Here is a 22,667-nt window from a genome sequence, read left to right as displayed (position 1 = left end):
AACTTGGAAAATGAAAATTGTTAGGCCTTTTCTGTGTCAGTACATATGACCTGACAAGGTATTTCAGCCTCGGACGTTTAACATAATTATGTATAAATAGTTTGACCTATTTCAATGGAATTCTTTTAGACCTCTGAATGTGGGTATATTGATGACCTGATTGAGTTTATGTGTCACATGAATTTATTATGTAAGTTGTATTACTTTACAAATGCAAGTTCAACTGTTTTAAGATTGTGTCCCAAAATATTCTAACTATAAGATCATTGTTGAAGTTATTTCATATTAATTTTTTTGCTTAACTTTACAAGATAACAATAATTAATAAAAAGTCATGTTTGGTGGTGTAGGTACGTCAAAGAGTGACCGCGAGAAAATGTAATTTTCCGGTCTAACTGGCCTGTACGTGGACAAGTGAGCACACGAGATGCTGATCAGGCCAAATGACTCTATGTACAATATGTGGCACAATGCAGTTCCAAGCTTTAGGTTGCTCGACCTTCTGCACTGTCTGTTATTTTCTTCAACTTATAGTCTGTAGCTCCAATATGGACAAGACTGTGTCAAATGGAACGATCACGTGCGAGATCTTCCCAAGACTTAGGGTGAATGTTGAAGTGTTTTAGAGATGACTTGAAGGAGTTTTGAAGCGTTTCTTCTGAACTCGTTTTTGTTTGTTTGCCCTCCTTCATCTTGCCGTAGAAGATCTTTGATAGTCTGTCCTATGACATCCCTAAAATGTTGCCTGCCCATCTCATCTGTGATTTCGTGGTTTTGATGGCTTTGTCCTGCCATCTTATTCTAATCACATTTCTTAAGCCGCCCGTGATAAAATGGCCCAGCTTCTCGGTATGGCGTCGGCACACAATTCATGATTCGCATGCATATAGCAGAGCTGGCAAACAATCGCTTGTGGACCTTCAGGTTTGCTTACAGACTGATACCTCTGCGCTTACACATATTGGTGAATGGTCTGATGAAGACCACGCTTGCTTTGGTAAATCTGGCGTTGGTTCTACTGCGCCTGAGCTAATGTCATACGCTGTTTATACAGCTCTTGCCGTCCGCCTTGCCCGCCGGGGGTAGGGGTGGGGTGGGGGTGAACATATGCCACTCCATTTGATTCAACACAGAGGACTTTCCAGAAGGAGAAAAGCGTTGCTATCTACTCTGGGTCAACAGCCACGGGGAGTAACTCTGGGTCAACAGCCACGGGGAATACCGTTTCCTGTTACTTACGAAATAAACCATGTTTACAATTTTGAGGAATATATGTAGAACAATTAAAACATATGTTTAGGTAAGTCACAGAAGACAATGTGACTGTGACCCATTATAAGCACTCGTATTGAACGATGAAAAGCGATGCTTATCGAATGTATTATTCATGCCAAAAAAACCCACTTCCTCACACTCTTGATGCTACCTATAAAGCTATAACAACAAGGAAAATCATCAAGGACACATAAAGGAAATACACTATAGTCCTTGCCTACGTATAATATCTAACTTATGACATCCTATGAGCAAGAGTTCGATACGCCTTTCCATTGAACTCGCATATATGTATCTAGAGATACTACCGACTGCGTGGGTAGGCTGATGTAGATCGTTCACTCATGGGAAATTTGGACCAAGAGAAAGAGAGACAGAGACAGAGAGACAAAGAGAGATGTGTGGTGTAAATCTTGTATTGGCATTTTTAAAAATCCAGACAAAGTAAGAAAGACTCATGAGACATGTCAAGATTCAAAGCTTGGATAGAAATGGCCTCCACAGAGAAAATGTTACTCCTGTTTAACTGGACAATAAATTGATGCATAAATGAGTGCTTTAATTAAACCGGATGGTTCGTACCTGGAACCAAATCATCTTAAAAGATACAACACAGCTATATACATATAATTAAGGGACAGTAACTACGACTTCAGCATTTGATCTCAGACGAGCTTGATAATTGTAACAAGTCCTGAATTCTGGGCGCAACTACCTTAAATATTTTAAGAAATCGGAGAAACAAAAAGAAAAAAAATTTCTAACCGTGCACCTTTTTTATGTCGCCCCCAAGCTAAACATTGACGACGCAGAGAAGAAATATTCCACAACGTGAATCATCTTAGAAACGAAAATCCACCTAACACAAAATCATTTCAGCTTCAGAGTTTCAAAACTTTGGTCTGCAGAACGTTTTTTTTTTAAACAGCAAGTTTATGTTGAGGAAAGTTTAATATGACCTTTAATATTAAAGAGGAATCGAATTTGTTAAAGTAAATCTGAAAATAAACTTACAAACATTTGCAACATAAAGTTAGACGTATCACAGGGAGCAGCAACTGATTTCAATATGACGCAAAGTTAGAAGAATTATATCTTGTTCCAACAGTATTGTTGAGAGTTTTTCATTCCTGGAACACGCACTAGGAAGGGTATGCTTGTTTACATTTTAAATTATCGCTGTTATTCAATTAGAAAAAAAACAGAGGAAAATAGAACAAAATTATATAGATTTTCTTGTTAAAAATATCCAAATGATTTTTAAAACTCTAGTCCGCATGTTTGAAAGTGACTGAATCTTCGTTTTGTTTAAAATACAAGCTTAAATTGTAACATCTAAGTTTAATACAATAATCATGTCTTGTAATGAAAATATAAAAATAGAGAGTTTGAAAGTCTTGTAAATTAACGAGTTTTCGGTAAATTGAATGTTTTAAGTACTTTTTTTCTGTGAAATTTATCTTGAAATTTGCTTGAAAGTTAACTGTGTGTATTCTATAAGTATAGTGTATAAAGAACGAGTCACTAACTGGTACAAAACCGTATGTTCCTTTAGAGAAATAAGGAAAACTCAACGTGCCTATGACTGCAGTTTAAATTAATTCATATATATATATATATATATATATATATATATATATATATATATATATAAAATTTTCAAAACATTTCAAGCTAAAGAGTAAATGATCGTCTCGGCAACGCAGACTGGTCGATGTCATAACTGCACAGTACATATCTAGGCCTAGCCCCGGTTACGTACGTCACATGGGATTTTTCAGATGTTGTACAGTATCTTTCATAAAACGTCAAATGCCTAATTGATATTTGTAAAAGAATATATTACAAAAATTTAAAAGAATGTGTGACTACAAATAGGATATGCAATAAATATAAAATCACAAAGTGTTTTTATCAGAGTTAGGGAAAGATTGTGTTTGATACGTCGAAGGAACATACGGCCTAGACATTTTCCTACACCGCATCCAACGCTTTCTTTCCGCCCACTCGGAACATAACACATATGTAGTTGTGTATGTATGTTTAATTACATATTTCACTCGTGTAACATATGTCAGGTATGTCAACGCGCTGGCCAAATGGAATGATGCCAAACACAGTCAAGCCAAATGCAACTTTCGGGAAAATTTCGGATTAAAAACACAACAACAAAAAAAAAAACACGTCATGTTTTAGTTACTTACTAGCGTATGTGAATTTGTTAAGTACACGTATTCCTTAGTAAGGCTGCCAATCATTTTACGATTTTCAGAAGCGAACTTGTTTTCTGTCTGAACTTTACGTAATTTTCTGAAGACCACTAAATATGTTCTTGTTTGTTGAGTAAGTGTGTTTTATGTTTACTATTTTCTCATTATTATACTAATGGTGTAGCTAGTAAATTCTTGGCTTCGGTCTCAACACTTTCGATTTGTATCCATAGACTCTCTAATTTCAGCACGATGTCTTTAATAGCATTAGCTATAGTGTAAGCTTAATCACTTCACTTAAGTTACAGCGTTTAGACTGCAACACGTTCAACAGTTAATATGCACATAGCAAATTCATCTACGATAATATGTTGGCCATTTATTTTTCGGGGTGGAGGTTGGGACCACGATTTTCTTTTGAATTGAAATATTATCTTTTCTGTCAAGATAATTAATAATTTTGTAAAAAAATATTATGGTATTATTTTGATATAAATCAGATCAAATTATTTTTCCACCTATTGACGGACAAAATTAGACGAAAAGTGTCAAGCCCTAAAATAATCTACATCTTTGAAGAGTTATTTACACGACATATTCATGTTCGTACTCTGTACATTGGAAGAGTTATGTACACGAAGCTTTGGTTCTCGTAATTTACACTTAGTTTTCTTTTTCTGCCCTTTGAAAGAGTTATTTACACTCAACATTATTGTCCGTTTTCTACTACTTGGAATAGTTATTTATACGCAGTGTCTGTGTTCGTAAACCTTGGAAGAGGTATTTACACAACATGATGGTGTTCGTAATCAACATCTTTGAAGAATTATTTACACGAAATATTGGTGTTCCTAATCTGCTCCTCTGAAGAGTTATGTACACGAAATACTGGAGCTCGTAATCAACATCTTTGAAGAGTTATGTAAACGAAACACTGGTGCTCGTAATCAACATCTTTGAAGTGTTATGTACACGAAACACTGGTGCTCGTAATCAACATCTATGAAGAGTTATGTACACGAAACACTGGTGCTCGTAATCAACATCTTTGAAGAGTTATGTACACGAAACACTGGTGCTCGTAATCAACATCTATGAAGAGTTATGTACACGAAACACTGGTGCTCGTAATCAACATCTTTGAAGAGTTATGTACACGAAACACTGGTGCTCGTAATCAACATCTTTGAAGAGTTATGTACACGAAATACTGGAGCTCGTAATCATGTTTTCTAAAGATCCCAGAAATGGAAAATAAGAATCCAGCATGAGAGAGATAAAACAAAACATGTATATTAAAACTATGCGAGAAATCACAGTCAACACTGTGGCTTTTTTTTATTTATTTTTTTTTTATTCTTTTTTGCATTGAGTTAGGGTAAGGGCATTAATGTATCCAGCTGTCAACACCTTTTGGCGTGTTAGTTGAACAGAAAGAGGACAGACAGCTTTTAACAACGTCGGCTGTCGGTTTCATTTACCTTCAGTGAACATTTGCAGGGAGGAACTGTAAGTCGTAAGATCAAAGGGTCACTTTCTTAAAGTGACTGATTGTACATTGTACATACGTAAACATTCCCTTACAGCCACACCCTTCACATATCAAAAGTCGTGCCTAAAAGAACTCATGCTACTAAGATATTTTTATTTGCTTTGTTACTACTTTTAGGATGCACAGTGAAAATATACATCAACCTGCAGAAATCCACTTATCTATCCTTTCAACCATTCAACTCAATGGAGTTTATTTTAATTTATTTTCTCTTTTTCATATTTTTCGTTGGCTTCGACGGCACATTAAACACATGATTGGACTATACGATGCTGAGGAAGTGGGAGTTAAGTGACTTTCCTCACGTAGACAACTGACCCAGGCTGGCCGGGTAGATATCGAACCCGAGACCCTTGGGTTGCCATTCCGCCATTCTACCCAGAAGGCGACCACGGCTCCCTTTCAAGGACGTTAAATCTTTACTAACAAACACAACGGTTGATTATAAACACAAGCACTTCATGATTTACATATAAATACTGGGAATTTTATACTCTTTGTTAATTAGCGACAGAAACGAGCAGGCACGGATTCTTAAGTCTTTACAATATGAATCATTAATATTTTCTGCCAGATTTGTTATTTAGAATAAAATAATACAACCTGGCCCCGGTTTCACAAACGCTCTCAGATGTTCTTCATAAAAGGAGATCCTATATTATCTTACTATTAAAGCAATATCATATTTTTTGTCAGAATCAGAAATGGTGGAAAGGATACATACATGATACAACACCAATACTTACATACAACAATCACAAATTTATTTTTGCGCAACTATACAGTAACAGCTTAAAAAGAGAAATGGAGTTCAATACGCACATATATATGTATGCATATCAAAATAATCAAATATATTTCAACCATTAAAGTCTAAAAGAGTAACTGAACACATTTTTTAACTTTTCAATTAAAACTTTTTCCGTAAAAATTTATTTTTTATTTTAACACGATTCACAGCAACTGAGGTGGCGAACAACTTAAGTTATTTCATGTTTCGTTGCAAATGTAGGGCATCTAATCCGATTTTCAAGACATTTAAACTATTTAAGCAAATTCGCGTTTTTTCTTGAAATTTTTTCAAGTCAACTGAAAACATGTTAGCACCATTTTTCTTACTGAACTTGGCAAATGAAAAGCCGGTTGAACATGGCAGATGAAAAATCCGGTTGAACTAGACAAATGAAATACCCGGATGAACTGGGCAAATGAAAAACCCGGATGAGCCATGCAATTGAGATGAGGTTAGTCTTTTATATGCGAGCGTAGATAACCTGATTAAATGGAGCAGGCTTAGATAATCTGGGGCATTAAATATGTTTATCTCAAAGCTAATTAGCATAATTACAGAAAAAAGTTCTGGACCTGTGTCAGTGGAATATTTTATGCATAATAACGTGCATATACAGATGATCTATTTGAACTGATGTGTCACATAAATTAATTAAGCACGTTTTCTTGGTTTATTTGGTTTGCTTTTATTTGGCTACCTGAATCTCAGCATGTTCGTTTCAGAAGGCGTCATACGTGTTTTACAAATTCAAATATAGAATTTTTCAAGACTGTTTCTCTAAATGTGCTTAATACATAATCATTGTTAAGGCCGTCTCACGTTTTTTTAATTTGTATTCTTATGTTTTTAAAAATAAAATCAATATATCATGTTTGCTTGTCAGCGAACTGTGTTGGTCCAACTGATCCAGTACGTCCATTATGTACCTCTATATCATTAGTCTGGTTACTTTTCTTCATTACATTACGAATGTAGCTAAGAAGCCAAGGTACCATCCTATAAACTTATAATGAAATCCATGGGATGGGGGTGGCAGTCGTGGTTTAGGGGAGGGTTGGGGTGGCAGTCGTGGTTTAGGGGAGGGTTGGAGTGGCAGTCGTGGTTTAGGGGAGGATTGGGGTGGCACGGCTCATGCATTCCACATAAAGGATCAATAAAGCAAAAGATTTACAGTTCTTGCCAAAGGTCAATGATAATTAACAAATACTGTCGACAGAAAAGCACAGATGCAAATTTTTCCCTTATTGGAGACTTGAAATATTTGTAAAGACAGCTTTAAAAAAAAACAGAAAAGAAATAATAAACCTCTCCTTGCTGAAAGTTATCAGTAGTGCATTTGGTCATGTAGCAATGATCAAGCAATTATACGTAGAATGTCAAGAAAATACTATGCATTACTAGGTGTCAATGACGATTAATAAAGGAAACAATAGTGCTGTTGTTTCGTTCCCTATTACAGGTCATAAGAATAGATCACAAAAACAATGATGAAACTGTGGTAAAGAAAACAAATCAGTAAGTGTCAGCATAATGCTAACTTGACGTGTCCTTTTCCAATATCAGTAAACATGATTCCAGAATAAGGTATAAATTAAAATTAATGTAGTTAGTCTAGGTGAAGGTCATACATAGAGGACGGTATAACATATATTTGAGATTTTCCCGGCACAAATTATGACAATCATGCACGTGCTGAGTAGGCATAACATAGAAGTAACATATTCCTGATACATATCAAGATAATTATGCACGTGCTGAATTGGTACAACGTACATGTAACATCTTCCCAAAACAAGCCAGGACTATGAAACACGTGCTGAATCGGTACATCGTACATGTAACATCTTCCCAAAACAACACAGGACTATGAAACACGTGCTGAATCGGTAAAGAAAAAGGGAAATGCTACATGGAAACGCCATTATGACATTTTTCTCTACAGAAAATCAGGTTTAAATTATAATGAACATATTTAAAAATTACGTCTTATATCATTAATATGACGTAGGTAACAGTATACAATACATGAAGCGAATTTCACGCAGGTCATATGACTTGCTCCGTATATTCTTAGTGAAAGTCATAATCTCATTATATGACATTAATAACAAAGAACAAAGGTAGTAATCTTTTGCCCTTGAAAGAAAACAGGTAAACATAATTGATAAAACTCGTCATCCTTGTAAAAAAAAAAAAAAAAAAAAACTTAATGTACACAAAATCGTATATACTCGTGTGCAAGTCCGGTCCAAGTGCAAACTGAGTAGACCCAGATATGAGTCTATGCAATTTGTTAAGAGTAATTATTAGAACAAAAAACATAGAGATTGATCTAACGGCGCATTATGCAAAGGCAGATCATGGTGTCTGGTGTTTTCAGTTTGACCCAAGTTGCAAGGGAGCACAGAGAGTAAAAACGGATGTGTGTGTTAATATTTTTTGTATCATGGAAATATATGGTTCTCAGTGGCGTCGCTAGGGATTCTGTATGGTCTGTTACTAAAGGAGGACCATGGGGGTGACACCATGAGCTACCACACTGGGTGACACCAACCCGAGTGACGCCACTGATGGTTCTGATATGTAGAACATAGATACGACGAGGGTCCTTTCTGTTTAACATCACTAATGATAGGGTGAATAACGATGACGTTATACCTTTATAGTTAGAAAATATGTGGGCCTCTGATGGCCGAGTGGTCAAAGGAAGAGAAGAATAATAATGTTATATTCTTCAATAAGTAAATTCATTGTAAATTGCACGAATTCCAATTTGGTAATCCCCGTTCTATCACGTAAAATTTTACATGATAGATAGATAGATAGATAGACGGACGGACAGACATACAGACATACAGATAGATAGATAGATAGATAGATAGAAAGTCACAACTTTATTTAATATTTATAGTTCCTTGCATTATAGTTCCTTGCAATAGAGTTTAAACCTTCTAAACAACATTTCTAGATGTGACACGTTTAATGTCTATTTTCCTAAAAGAAAGATGAAATGCTTGAAATATATTCAGCTTAATTTTTTTAATAATATATTTACAATATTCACGCTCGAAAATTTATCATTTTTGAATGATTAATCGACTTATTAAAAATTCAAAATCCTTAATAGCTTTTTTCTGTCCTTAAATAAACAACATTCAAATGTCGACTGTGTAGTTGAATATGTTAAATTATGCTAATGTTAAAGCTATACCAGGTCGATACACTAAATCTTGGATCCAAGATTAAAATCTCAAATTGAAGTACTTACATAATAGGAGAACCACGATAGCGAAATCCTTGTGTAGTACGACCATCTCTGCTGCTACTTTAAAAGAAATCCTACAGACACCCTCTAGAAGCTCCTCTTTTTTGTTCCGAAGCCAAATTTCAGCGGTGTGGTCGTTCCGCATCAGTACACGTGGTGCATGCTTAATAGACCTGTCCCTTGTCACTCCACTGTCAAGAACGAGGATATTAAAACGGTAAAAATATTGCGGCCAACTGACGTTTAACCTAAAATATACACAATGAATTATTGTTCTTGTTCGAATAAAAAAATGTGGCTGAATTGAGGTTCAAGTTCATAGAAAGGGATATAAAGACATGCTCATAAAGAATAGTCTTACGTTGTGTATAGAATTATTCCTATATCCGGGCACTTCCCGTGTACTATGACGTATGATTCATTTCTATATGTCCGTTATATGTATATATTTTGTGAGATGAGTAATGTACACATGCGTTGCTACATTCTATGTCTACGCTATGTATTATTGTGAATGCTTCATATGTGTTGTTGGAAAAATGGTATGTTGTTACATCTTGGATAATTTATATTTCATAATTAGGTAGAAAAGAGACCATAAGTGCTTGTGTTTTAAATTTACATGAGGATACAATTGATCCTTTGTTAAGGAGTTTTAGACCCGTTTTGCTAGATTTACTCTTGAAAATGTATGTGATAGAATTATCGGTGACAAGATGATTGCAATTTTCATATATGTACGATAGCGTCTGTTCTTGAATGGTATTTGCGTTTGCCCCAACAGTTTTTAAAGTGTGTGTGATTTGGAATTTTAACGTAGCTTTAAAACAAATTCAGTCACATCGCTATGATGTCTGAAGTGTGGTAGTTTAGAGAGATGTCTAGCACTGGGCATCATGGCGCAGACATGTAGCATAATATCCCACCCAGTCAAATTATCCTGACACCAGGCCGAACAGTCCTAACACTAACCTATTAATGCTGAGCGCAAGCGAGACAATTGTTAGTACCATTTTTTATAAGTCTTTGGTATGACTCGACCTGAATTCAAAACCACGACCTCCCGCATCCGAGACGGACTCGAAACACTCGGCCACCAGAAGTCAAGTTTTTAAAGATATAGTTATCATTTTATTTTGATTTTTGTTCCAACGAGCTATCATAACAGTTGTATGCTTTATACCCGGAGGAAAGATGTTTATGAAAATGTATTAAAATTAACATTTAAATAAATAAATTAATTAAATAAATAATAGAAAATAAAACAAATTCTGATTTCGCAACTAGTTCGTCGTGGCTTAGTTCGCCCCGAGCTGTTGCTATTAACTGCTGCTTAAGATGTACAAACATTATCACTTCAAACGTAGGTATAAGCAGCAGATAAATTTCAATATTAAAAAAAATAACCAGCGCTAGCCAATGAAAGATTATATATGTACGGCATGAAAATCCCTTAAGGATATTATTTTAATGATCAACATCTTGTTGATACGATTTCAGTTATCTTTAACCATCAAGTGGGCCAAACACTCGACAAGACATGCAGATTTATTACCATCCACCCTCTGTTTCTAAAAAGATTTTTTTCTTCTCCCGGCGACAAAAAAGGTTGTCCATACAATTTTCACCAAGCTGCTTTTTTGGTTTGACGTATAGACCTTGCTACAACAAAACACATCATCAGCAGCCACAACAACAATAAACGATTCTTCAGGAATTTTAGATACATATCGATCTGAACGAATGGTTCGATTTATTGTTTATGTACTCAAATGTTGTTGAGTGCAACGTGCTGGGAAACACAGTGATTCCTTCTAAAGTAAATTTTCCAACCGCTGCTTATGATGAAGGAGAAAACATGTATAACGCACACCAAGGAGCGACCCAATTATTTTCCTGTCTGCAAATGGTATTTTGACAGCGTCAATATAGGTATGCAATGCGATTTTGGACTAAATGTTATATTCACCAAAGGAAAAGTCAGTGTAGAACTACATTTTTCAAAACGATTCTTTGCTGAGTTGTAACAGAGAACAATAAACAATGATTTAAAAGAATCACATTCCTAAGAAGAGAACGTGTTATGGTTGCCAAATTGACAATCCTAGTCAAGTATAACGCGTCAAATGTACAATGATGTGTAAAAAAGAAAAGCTGGAAGATTAATAAATATACTAAACATATCCACAGCGTAAATACCAAGAAAGACTTTTAATTGTCTTCGAACGAAAAGGTGTTTTGTTACAATAAAACTTTAGCAGTATCCGAGATCGAAACCAACCGGCATGATATACATGTAAGAATACAAGTCAATCGTTTCTTCTTTCAGAGGATTGAAGTAATCACTCGTTTCTCTTTTCAGAGGATTAAAGTGATCACTCGTTTCTTCTTTCAGAGGATTAAAGTAATCATTCGTTCCTTCTTTCAGAGGATTAAAGTAATCACTCGTTTCTCCTTACAGAGGATTAAAGTAATCACTCGTTCTTTCTTTCAGAAGATTAACCACTCGCTTCTCCTTCCAAAGGATTAAAGTAATGACTTGTTCCTTCTTTCAGAGGATTAAAGTACTCACTCGTTTCTTCTTTCAGAGGATTAAAGTAATTACTCGTCCCTTCTTTCAGAGGATTAAAGTAATCACTCGTTCCTTCTTTCAGAGGTTTAAAGTAATCACTCGTTTCTCCTTTCAGAGGATTAAAGTAATCACTCATTCCATCTTTCAGAGGATAAAGTAGTTACTCATTTCTTCTTTCAGAGGATTAAAATAATCGTTTGATGTATGCAACTTGTAGATATTGTGTTCAGGGTTTTAGAAACAAAAGTTCAATTAATGAACAGGTATTTTGTTTGATGGGTTTCTATGATGAATGAAAAGGAGTAGTTAACAGTCAACATGTTACACTACTGACATTATCTGGCAAACGAGATCGAAAAGTAAGCTGAACACCTGCGAGATACACCCTTTAATGCTGAAACAAATACGCAAACAGGTTTGAAATATACTGAAAGATGCCACACGATTATAATTCTTTCTCAAAACAGTGTAAAAGATGCCCCTCCCGCTAGTGGCTTTCTAAAGGTAAATGGCACCCGTGGCGACGATGATACAATAAAGGGGTTTAGATGCCACAAGATCTCTGGCGCACGTGGTTTGGGCGCCTCAAGACCTCTAATGTGGCTGTATCGTCTGTGTATAAATGTCTCACCGTAAGACTAAATCATCACATTACGGAACGTCTTGTTAGTGAGCAGTCTACTCATTGTTGATTACGGAATAAAATACAAATGGATTACACCATAAACAGGCAATTTGCCAGAATAAAATGAGTCACCAATTCACCAAAAGGAACGAATACGGATTCTTATTTAAGACAACGGACTTAATACCTTACTTAATCATGAAATGGAACAAATACGGACTTCAGATTCAAGACAATACTTAACCACTAGAACTTACGGAAAATATAGACTAATGGACTACAAATCGTATGATTAAGAAATGGATTACAAAATTGTTTGATTACAAAATGGACTACAAATGGACATTTTTATTACGGAATACAAAACAAATCGACTACACCACAAACAGGCAATTTGCCAGAATTCTTACTATTTCTCTACTAATCACAAACATGCAAACACCAAACAAACATACACGTACAAAACCCTAATCCAAATTAATAAATCTGTCAAAATTCTGTTTGAATATACACGCAATGCATATACTATGGGGAAAACAAAACACATAAAATCATTCAAATTTCGGCACTAAGGGTCCTCTCTATGATGGAGTCGGAGAGGGACCACACCAATAAATTAAGGACTTGCACATCATTAGCTGTAGAGGTATGTGAGTTATTTATCACTTTCTTGTGTATAAGTTATAACTATTCTACTTCCACGTTTATTTTTGTATATTTTCTATGTAGCTTCGGCTTACGGCGTATAATGCAAATATTTTTTATTCGTGTTTGTGACTTAGCAAGAGATTTATATTAACAGTATAGAGCTGCATTTTTAAGAAACGTTTAGTACCGTAGGATTTTTATCTGCACGGGTAGGTTCACTTCTGAACCTGTGTATTGTTTTGTAATTATTGTGCCGATAATGTAATCTGCATCGCTTACCATATATAACGTCATTACTTTTTATCGTATATGCCCGTGTAATGCATTGTGCACGGTCTTAGATTATTTTTAGCCGATCGGAGTCAACGTGGTACCAGCTGTAGAGCTAACCATAGAGAAACGGTGACCATATTAGCTGTAAAGCTGAACCATAGCAGCCCTAGAGCTGAGTTAACAGTGTTCCTGGTCTAGTAGCAGGTGATCGGGGGTTGCTGAACGATTGGTGGACGCTGATTGCTTGATTGACTAAGGAATTTAATTGTGGTCGGTGACTACATGGGATACCGATTGCTATATTGACCAGTGTGAGTGGTAGCCAAGTGCGTTGGTGACGGAGTGTGTAACTCCATGCATGTAATCTTTTAGCCGTGGGCTAATTTCGAGTTTGCAATAACCAGTGTTTTGGGGTTTGTAAATATATTTTGTATATCTGTCCCTTTGTTTTCATCATTTTACTATTTGAGTAAAATACCTCATGTTTCACTATTTGAATGAATACATTTTACTATCAGTAAAATACCACATTTTTTTTACTATTTGAGTAAAACACATAATTCATTTCGTCGTGTGAAAAAAATGTGAATCATTTGCCCTTTTCCTTATACTGTGTAAAGTTGCTTTTTGTATTTCCATTTGTTGCATTATTAGGTTCGTGCGGATTATGTTAATTTGTCCAAATCTGGATCTTTTAAGTGCACGTAATAATTATAATTCCTTTCTCATTCAAGTCGTTCATCATTAAACATTGTATTTGTATCACCATCAAAAGTGTTCTGTTATAAATCCGAAATCCAACCCGGTTATCTTTTTAAACTGACCTTGTCCAATATTGAGTTAATTTCTGCTTGACTTTTTTAAAAGTTTATCCATTGTAAACAACTTATATATAGCTAAATTATTCCCTGTGTATAGGCTGAATATCATGATCTTTATTAAGAGAAAAAGTAAATATGTTTATTTGGGTCAGGGTTTTGGACTTTCCATTAGGTAATGTTTTTTTAATAGAAAATACTAATTGTGATATGAGGTCAAGTAGAGAATTATATAATCCTGTAATTGTGCACTTTCGTCTTGTATATTAAATGTTGTGACCATTAGCTTTGGGCTGGAATCTTTTTTTGTTCAAATGTTTTAATTCAAGTGAATTTTTGCTCTGGAAATGAAAAAGTGCTTTGATAACATTCCTGAATAAAGACATTTACTGAAATTTATGCTGAATTCAAACCTGAAATTATTTTACTGTGATTAACAAAAGACTGTTGACACATCAACACGTCAATAACCACCACAGACACGTCATCGTCTTCAGTTTTTTTATTTTTTCTTCACTTTAACTGAATTTTATTCAGGACTTTAAATTGCTTGGACTTGTGTATGTAATTCTTGGATTATTTTGGGATCTAGTTCGCAATACCGTAAGTTCTTTTTCTCATTTCATTTTGTATTCATAGCAAATAAATTATGTGTTACATTTTACAAAGCTTGTTGTCTTTCACTCTTTTCTGTTACTTATTTTAAGAGCATAGTCTGGTAACAGCTTTCTTAAGCTAGATTTTTAAGGGGGGGGGGGCAAACTTCGTTTAAAAGGAATATATTTACACTATCTTGTTTTATTTTGTTTGTTTGTTTGTTTGTTCATTCGTTCGGTACTTTATATTTGTACAAAACTGATTTGATTCGATCTTCGTATGACAATCACACATGCTTATAGGTCCAGCTCAACTTGAATAGCATTTTGTGGTTTATCATTTAATAAAAGAACAATAGAGTTATTATGTCCTAAATCTGCTGACCTAAATAGCGTTTGGTACATTTTATAAAATAAATTACTGTATCTGTGCGGGGGCAAATTTATGTCGATCTACGAAAAGCACTTTAGTTTGGGCCAGAGAACAACTAATTAGATTTATGGAGACAGGCGCTTGTTAAATCGCTATACTACAATGATTCTAATATCTGGTCGGTAGAGGTAGAGCTTTTTAAATTAAGCATTCGTTTCCTTAACCACGAGACGGACTATTAGGGACACGGCTAACTTCGATTTCATAGTGGAAAGGTCAAACTTGAAACAATTCCAGAAACAGTTATTCGAAGACCTAGGGCAAGCTGACCCCAATTTTGGCGCCTAACTATAAAAGGCGTTAAATAGATTTCATCCCGATTGGTTACGCTAAATAGGAGCGTGTTTCCCACACAAACTTTCCTAGCTGAAAATATTGCCCGCATCGAAAAATCTAATTAGTCTAAGCTTTGCTGCAAGAGTAAATTAACAGGGGACTTTGAGAGTCATTTTGAAATAAATTCTCTCGTACAACATTTATCCAAGAGACCGGATGTCTGGAAGGTCGACGGACACAATTTTGGCGGTAGAAGCGAGAAACGCTTGAAAGCACAAAAGGTATTTGCGTCAATATATATATATTTCTACAATAATCTTCTTTATATAAGGTTGTCGAATTGTTTGAATTAGTCGTCTTGCTTTATAGGAATTAGGTTCTAGAATTTCATGTTGTATTACTTTAGTTAATATAAGTTACGAGAAGCCATGTGAATTCACCGATCTTAGGTAATTTCATGTATGCTAAAGACTTGAATGCGTGTGTTTGCGGACCATAACGTTAAGCGATGTAGTGAATTTCATGCATTCATTTTTGTAATTGATACGAGAGCGGAACTATTATATGTTGTGTGTGTTAATGCGAAGTGATGAATTAGCCATTAGGAAGTACATTAATCTTATGAAACTAGGTTTGTTTTGGTCTGTCATGTTTGGGCCGACTAATAGCTTTGGAATCTGTTTCAATATTGATAGTAAGATCTGATAACGGGAGGGGAGTAATGTTCTATTCCCAGTAGGATAACCGACAGAAAGTGAAGGTAGTTCTCTGTTTTCAAAAGGGAAATCAGCTCTTCAGACGTATTCTCAGAATTATCCTCAGAGGTACCTACGTACTGACGTATCTAAGTATCTGTGTATCTACTCGCTTACATATCCACCTACCCACACAAAGTTCGAGGGCCGAAGGGAGGCGAAACAGTAGGAAAATTGGAGAGAGAAAGGAAAAGAAAGGAAAAAAGCGAAAGGACAGAGAACAGCTACATTGAAATTGGAGTGAACCAGAGCTAAGCAGGTTATGCAATTGTACAAGGCAATGGCTTCAACTGTTCACTTGACCGTATGATGGACTAATTCTATCAGTAAAACAGATCGGTTATTTTTATAAATATATTTGTGTTTTGAAATTCGGTGAAAGATGTATTCCAAAAAGAAGCGTAGCTTCCTAACGTATTATAATATTATCACCATTGTTTATGTAATTGATTAAATTTTGATTTTTAATGTACGGGGGCTTGAGTCGTTCTGTACTATATATCTGCTCAGACCTTTATTTATTCTACCTATAAGTTTACTCGATCCAGGCAATACTACCGAGGGCGATCATCTCCTAGAAAACGAGAACCGAATAAAGCGGACACCTTGAAAGAAGGTACAACCCGACAATCAACCCACACCCTTTACAACGAGTGGGGGCGTTACAGTATCCCACTTTATGAGATTGTTGGAAAGGTGGCCTCAGATTACAATTGCCCTCCCCCCTCCCCCTTTCCCACGAGGTTGACCATACTCGGGAAGATATTCCAAAGAAACAGTGTATATGTTTGTATGGTCCATTTGCCACTGACTTATGTGTTAAAGTTATTTTTGTCTTAGATTATAGTAAGATAGACCTCAGGCTTTACGGAATCTGCATTTCCTTGTTGCTTAATGAAAATAGTAAGATGTAAAATGTTTTCGGGGTCGTGAAGACCCTTTTTGGCTACTTCTTCCACGTCAGTTTGTATACATTACTAATGCACAAAACAAGTGGGTCAACCTATGATTTATTGAACTAAAGTGGATTAATGTGTAGCAAAAACGATAAAGTCTATCAGTTATGGTAAGAACGTGGTTTAAGACCAGGTAGTACCGGATACATAAATTAGTAGAAAAGCTAATGAGTCAAATATCAGTCAAAAAATGATGTCCGACATGCATTATAATTTTCACCAAAATGATACGCTTTATTGACTTTTTTATGTTTTTCTTTTTCTTCTTTTTCTGCCAGTATAAATTAACCCCTCTCTCTCTCTGTCTCTCTCTCCCTACCTACCTACCTACTACCTACCTAGATAGATAGATAGATCGACCGATATATATATATATATATATATATATATATAGATAGATAGATAGATAGATAGATAGATAGATAGATAGACAGACAGACAGACAGACAGACAGACAGATAGATAGATAGATAGATAGATAGATAGATAGATAGATAGATAGATTGATATAGATAAATATATATAGATAAAACTCTCTAACCTATATGATAGTATTATTTGTACTAAAATACCAATTCTGCCTACTATTATCAAGCATTCTTCTTTAGGAATCCAGAGATAGCACATTCCGTTCTGTCTAGTGTACATTTATAATTCTCGATAATTAGTTATATATACACCTTGATTTCTTTCATAGGAATCCGGAACTTTTGTAGATACATGAAAATTAATTACTAGGTCGTCATGCGAGTGTGTCTGCTACACACGAGTGCATATAACACCGATTGAATAACATCATTTAGTCGTGAGGGGATATGGGATCGTGTGTGGCGATGGGTGCCGTTTGCCCGCGGACATGGGTTCGAATCTCCGTAGAGCACGAATTAAAATTCTCTAACCTGTATGATAGTATTATATATATACATAATATACAGCACTGAGGAGTTAGTGTTAGGACTGGTCGGCCTGGTGTCAGGATAATGTGACTGGGTGGGACATCATGCTACATTTCTGCGGCATGATGCCCCAGTGCTAGACATCACTATAAACTGCCACACTGCAGACATCGTAACAATATGACTGAAAAATTGTTAAAGCTACGTTAAAAATCCAACACACACACACACACACATGAATATATAAATTTCAGCTCGTAAAGTAACTTTTTTAATTGATCTTTTTCCATGATCGGATTGCAAGTTAAGTAAAAGTAGAAAAGAGATCAGTATTCTGCATCGACCAAGTCCTGAAAGTAAAAAAATTTGAAACTTTGTTATTTGTTTGTTTATTGTGCTTTCTATTTTTTACTTTATCAAAATCGACAGTATTAAAATGTTTTGCATAAAAGGACGGACAATAATATTATATTTGATAGGAGCTTTCTGCAGATCAGCTAAATAGAAGAAAAAAATGCACAGGACGATGCTCGACAATAGCCTCAAAGAAAAAGCCGGAGTTCCAATATCTCAATGGAATCGTGTCTGGAAGTACTTTAATATATTACGACATTCCATCTATAATCGCACAGCACAGTCTGACGAGAAAGATATTAAAATACGTAGGTGATTAATACGCCAAAGGAAGCGACAGGAGTGACACTTGTAACATTTTTGATGCATTAGATGCTAACGTTGTCTCTTTTTAAACGTTGATATTCTAAAATTATTCGGGCGATACAATGCCAGGATATACGCCTCTAAAACTAGAATGAAAAATACTATTCATCTACCTGTCTGTTACTTTATTAATATAAAATATTATTTAGTTTGGAGTCAAAGTTGAAAACATTTATATACAGTGACAAGCTTTTAATGAGAAGATATTTTATAGACGCATAATCAGATCTGTTTATGTATGAGAAGTATCTTAATATATTATGCCCATCTTTATGTATTTTGCAGATTTATTCCGAAGCGAGGCTGAATGCTTATCGAACGGTAACGCATATAACGGACAAACTATCTAACTGACCCCAAAACTCGAACCAATAAAACATCTAGAGACATAACATAGAGTAATGGCCATAAACGTGCGCGACTAAATATTCGAAATTTTCGACCTGCTTGTATTTACTGACAACTCGTCAATGCTTGTTAATATTTCGTGTTCAACGCATTGTGGTTCTCACCTTACTTGCATCCACGCATGACTACCATTCGGAATAAGCAGTACTGCAGCTGAATTTATGGGACAAGTTTACCAATGCCAGACTATCCTTACGCGCATGTTATTAGTATAACGTGTTTCAGAGATCACCTGATTCTCGTAGCTCACAACTGATCGCAACAATTAGTACATATGTTGCACACACTTAATAGTTTGCATGCATATACAAGTTCTGCTACTGATAAACAACTACTACATGGGAAAGTGCTGTATACTTCATAGTGCAGATTTGACTGGAATCAGCAGAAGTAGTGCAAAGGCCGTCCTTGAAAGATGAGTGACTCTAGTCGTTGTTTATTTCAGCATATTTCTGAAAAAGACTATAGTCTACGAGAGACTGGTTGCTACTGTAAGAAGATAATATTTTATGCTCATTTGGAAAGCTCGATTAGAAATGATATAAATTTCTTATGAATTTGATGAAATTCACAGAAGAAAATCAGTAATGGCTTTGAAACTGACACAGTTTTGGAGTCAAAAACAATAACTCCGCTGATTTATTCATTTCAAGTTTGTGTGCTTACACCTCTAAAACGTATTTCCGTCGACTAGGTACGTTATTGTTATGCCCTGAGGGTAGCCGTGTTGGCTCAGTGGTTAGTGTGCTGAACTCACGACCGAAAGGGTGCGGGTTCGAATCCTTATATCGGATTAGCCTGCGTCGGCTACCGTGGTGTACGCTTGACAGAGAATAACATACTTTCGTTGCTGTGCCATAAAACACCAAATCAATATAAGTACTACGTGATTTAGTATGAAATATTACAGAGTCCGAATAATCTGCTAAGTACACGTATATTGAGGAAAGAATATCTCGGATGAAACAACCTGTCTGCAGTCGAAGAAAAAAAATTGCTTTCGACACGGTAATACTTTGAAGTTTATAAAGTAAAGTGCCTTGCCCAAGAACTCGCCAATCTAGGCGATTTGGGTTTGTCGGATGGTGAGAATCGAACCAACGCTCGTCGGGGCAGCTGTTTGGCAGTTGAAAATGGACCGCAAATGAAATCAATTTGGACAGATCCGGGATTTCCGTGCACATATCATCAGACGATGAATTTATTAAGGGCAGAGACCCGAAAACTAACAAGTTTTTGACCGATATAATTGAAGGGTAAATTATTTGTCTGTGATTTAGATATACAATCAGAAGATTGAATTATTCTGTTTAAAATAAAAATAACCATTGACCTCGATTCATTTTGCAAAGGGCATATCCTGTAACATTTTTATATTGACCCATTACTTGGGAAGCAAAACAAGCATGATCTCTTAAATTTTCCAAAATGAATGGGATACAATAAAGTCAAAACTGACACTCGTTACCATTATTTAGTGTAATGGCATAACAATAATTAAAATATTGAAACGTCCGCGACTTTTTCGATTTTTAATATTTGTCGACATCTTTCGATATTTTCGATGTTAATGTTACTTTGATGTTTTGTCGCTTCATTATTTTGTTGTGCCGATGTTTCTTTGTGTGGAGATTTTGATATTTGATATTCCGCAAGAGGCTAATTTTATCGACATATAAAGTATGCTTGTCGATCAATTTTGTCTTCTTAAGGTTGAAGAACTACTTTTACATTTTCTATCGTTAAACATGAAAGATATTACACTGTTTGATTTCCGGGCTTAGCTGAATATGACCATCATATATATTACGTATCTCCGAAACTATTATGGTAAATCCGCCTTAGTCATTTTAACGTTGTAGTCTGGTACCCCGGCTTTTTCAACAGTATTTTTAAGAAGACATGGTATAAAACTATTGATACATGGATAGAAAACAAAATTTTTGAAACACAGCATTAGAAACTGTGTAACTAAATTATTGCATTGGTAGTAGACATGTCCGACTTATTTACGATGTTAATGACAGTCTTCAGAAAAAAAAAACAAACAAAGTTCAACAAAACTAACGAAAAATAATTTTTTTTTTTTAAAAATCCGGGCACGGATTCCTGAGAGGTGCTCATATCACGGAAGCCGCACAGATTACGGGGAGAGAAAACCAGACAGGCGCACCGGTAACAATACTGTATTCGAGAAGAACAGGTCACTGTGTCAACTGCGAGGAAGGAAATAACATATAGGTTTAAATTATAAATGATACATACGAAATAGTTTCAACCAAGTTTAATGACGGAAAAAACTGATGATGGCTTCATAATTTATGTGACATATGCCCCTTTGAAAGAACTGTTGGCAGGTCTGACGTAACACAATGTTGAATACATCTACAGTGATGTTTTTCATATCTTGAGTTAGATCTTAAGACAATCAAATATAAGAAGAGGTAAACAATCCAGGCAAACCCCCACACCTAATCTATATACGTTTCTCTTGTCAAGAAAAGACAGAATAAATCGAGCAAACACAGTCGAGGAATGAATTTAATGAATTAATCACCCCTTGATTAATTCATTTACAAGGCACCGTCCGTACTCGTTTGGAAGTCGGATCCAACAGCAAATTTCACAGACTCAAATATACCGTCGGATAATGCGCCAGCAGATCTGGGTCTCTGTGGTAGTAGAACAGGCAACATAGACTCTTATTTGCCGGCGCGTTATGCGATGCAGATCAAGGAACATGTTATTCTCAGATGGACTCTACCTTTACGCGACTATAGATCGTGAGTATAAAATAGTCATTAATGTTAATTTTTATATCATGTAGGACAGCTTTTACAGAGAAACAGGAAATCAGATTTTACTGTGACATCTGAAGCAATTCAGTTCGTGCGAAAGCTAATGTTGCCACATATTAACATTAAATAGGGATCAAATATGTAACCAATAGTTAATTGTGCTGATACGGAATGGCCTCAGCAGCAGAGAGGGCGAACAGACTCTAATTGAATCACTCTCTATTCGCAAAAATAAGCCTCCCTGGAAATCTTTAAAAAAGGGATTGCGGTGACTGAGTGCCGAGTAGGAGACTTCACCCTCGTTGCTGCTATCAATTGAAAAAAAAGGTTATATCAAATAATGGCAAACCTCGGAGAAGCTTACACAACAAGATTAGCTCGGGAGCGAGAGGAAGTAATAAAAAGTATATACCAATATTGTTGTTGTTGTTGTAGGGTTTAACGCCATTTTTCAGCACACGATAGGCTATACATGGCGGCCAGTATTAATGGTGGAGGAAGAACCCGGGAAATCCCCAGAAAGAACCACCGACCCTCGAGAAGCTATTGGCAAGCTTTCTCACATACCCACATTAGCCGAATCCGAGACTCGAACCCACGCAGACAGAGGTGAGATGGCAGTGATCCGTAACGGAGAGCGCTTTAGACCACTCGGCCACTCGGGGCCCCCTTATATACCAATAAGAGATGCTGTTAAAGAAAAGTTACAAGCGGGACAAGAATCCCAAGTTGAATTTGCAGAAGGTGCAGAACAGTTATTTAGACCTGTTACAAAAGTTACTGAAAGAGATGCAACAG

The 22,667-nt window shown here is 35.7% G+C and overlaps 1 protein-coding gene across 1 annotated transcript in view; it reads right to left on the bottom strand.

Moving 5' to 3' along the window:
- The window catches only part of LOC149793146 (uncharacterized), a 29,760-nt gene extending 20,246 nt beyond the window's left edge, over positions 1–9,514 (bottom strand). The window contains exons 1-2 of the mRNA XM_089967069.1: positions 9,457–9,514; positions 9,099–9,286 (exon numbers count right to left, since the gene is read on the bottom strand). Coding sequence (XP_089823195.1) covers positions 9,099–9,240 — 142 coding nt within the window. The 5' untranslated portion in view covers positions 9,241–9,286; positions 9,457–9,514. The remainder of the gene's footprint in view (positions 1–9,098; positions 9,287–9,456) is intronic.
- Positions 9,515–22,667: the final 13,153 nt, after the last annotated feature.

The sequence above is a fragment of the Sinohyriopsis cumingii genome, chromosome 8, assembly GCF_028554795.1.
Source record: "Sinohyriopsis cumingii isolate HCF-2022 chromosome 8, ASM2855479v2, whole genome shotgun sequence".
Taxonomy (NCBI): domain Eukaryota; kingdom Metazoa; phylum Mollusca; class Bivalvia; order Unionida; family Unionidae; genus Sinohyriopsis; species Sinohyriopsis cumingii.
Note: the sequence above shows the minus strand (reverse complement) of the source record. Positions and strands in the feature narration are given on the sequence as shown.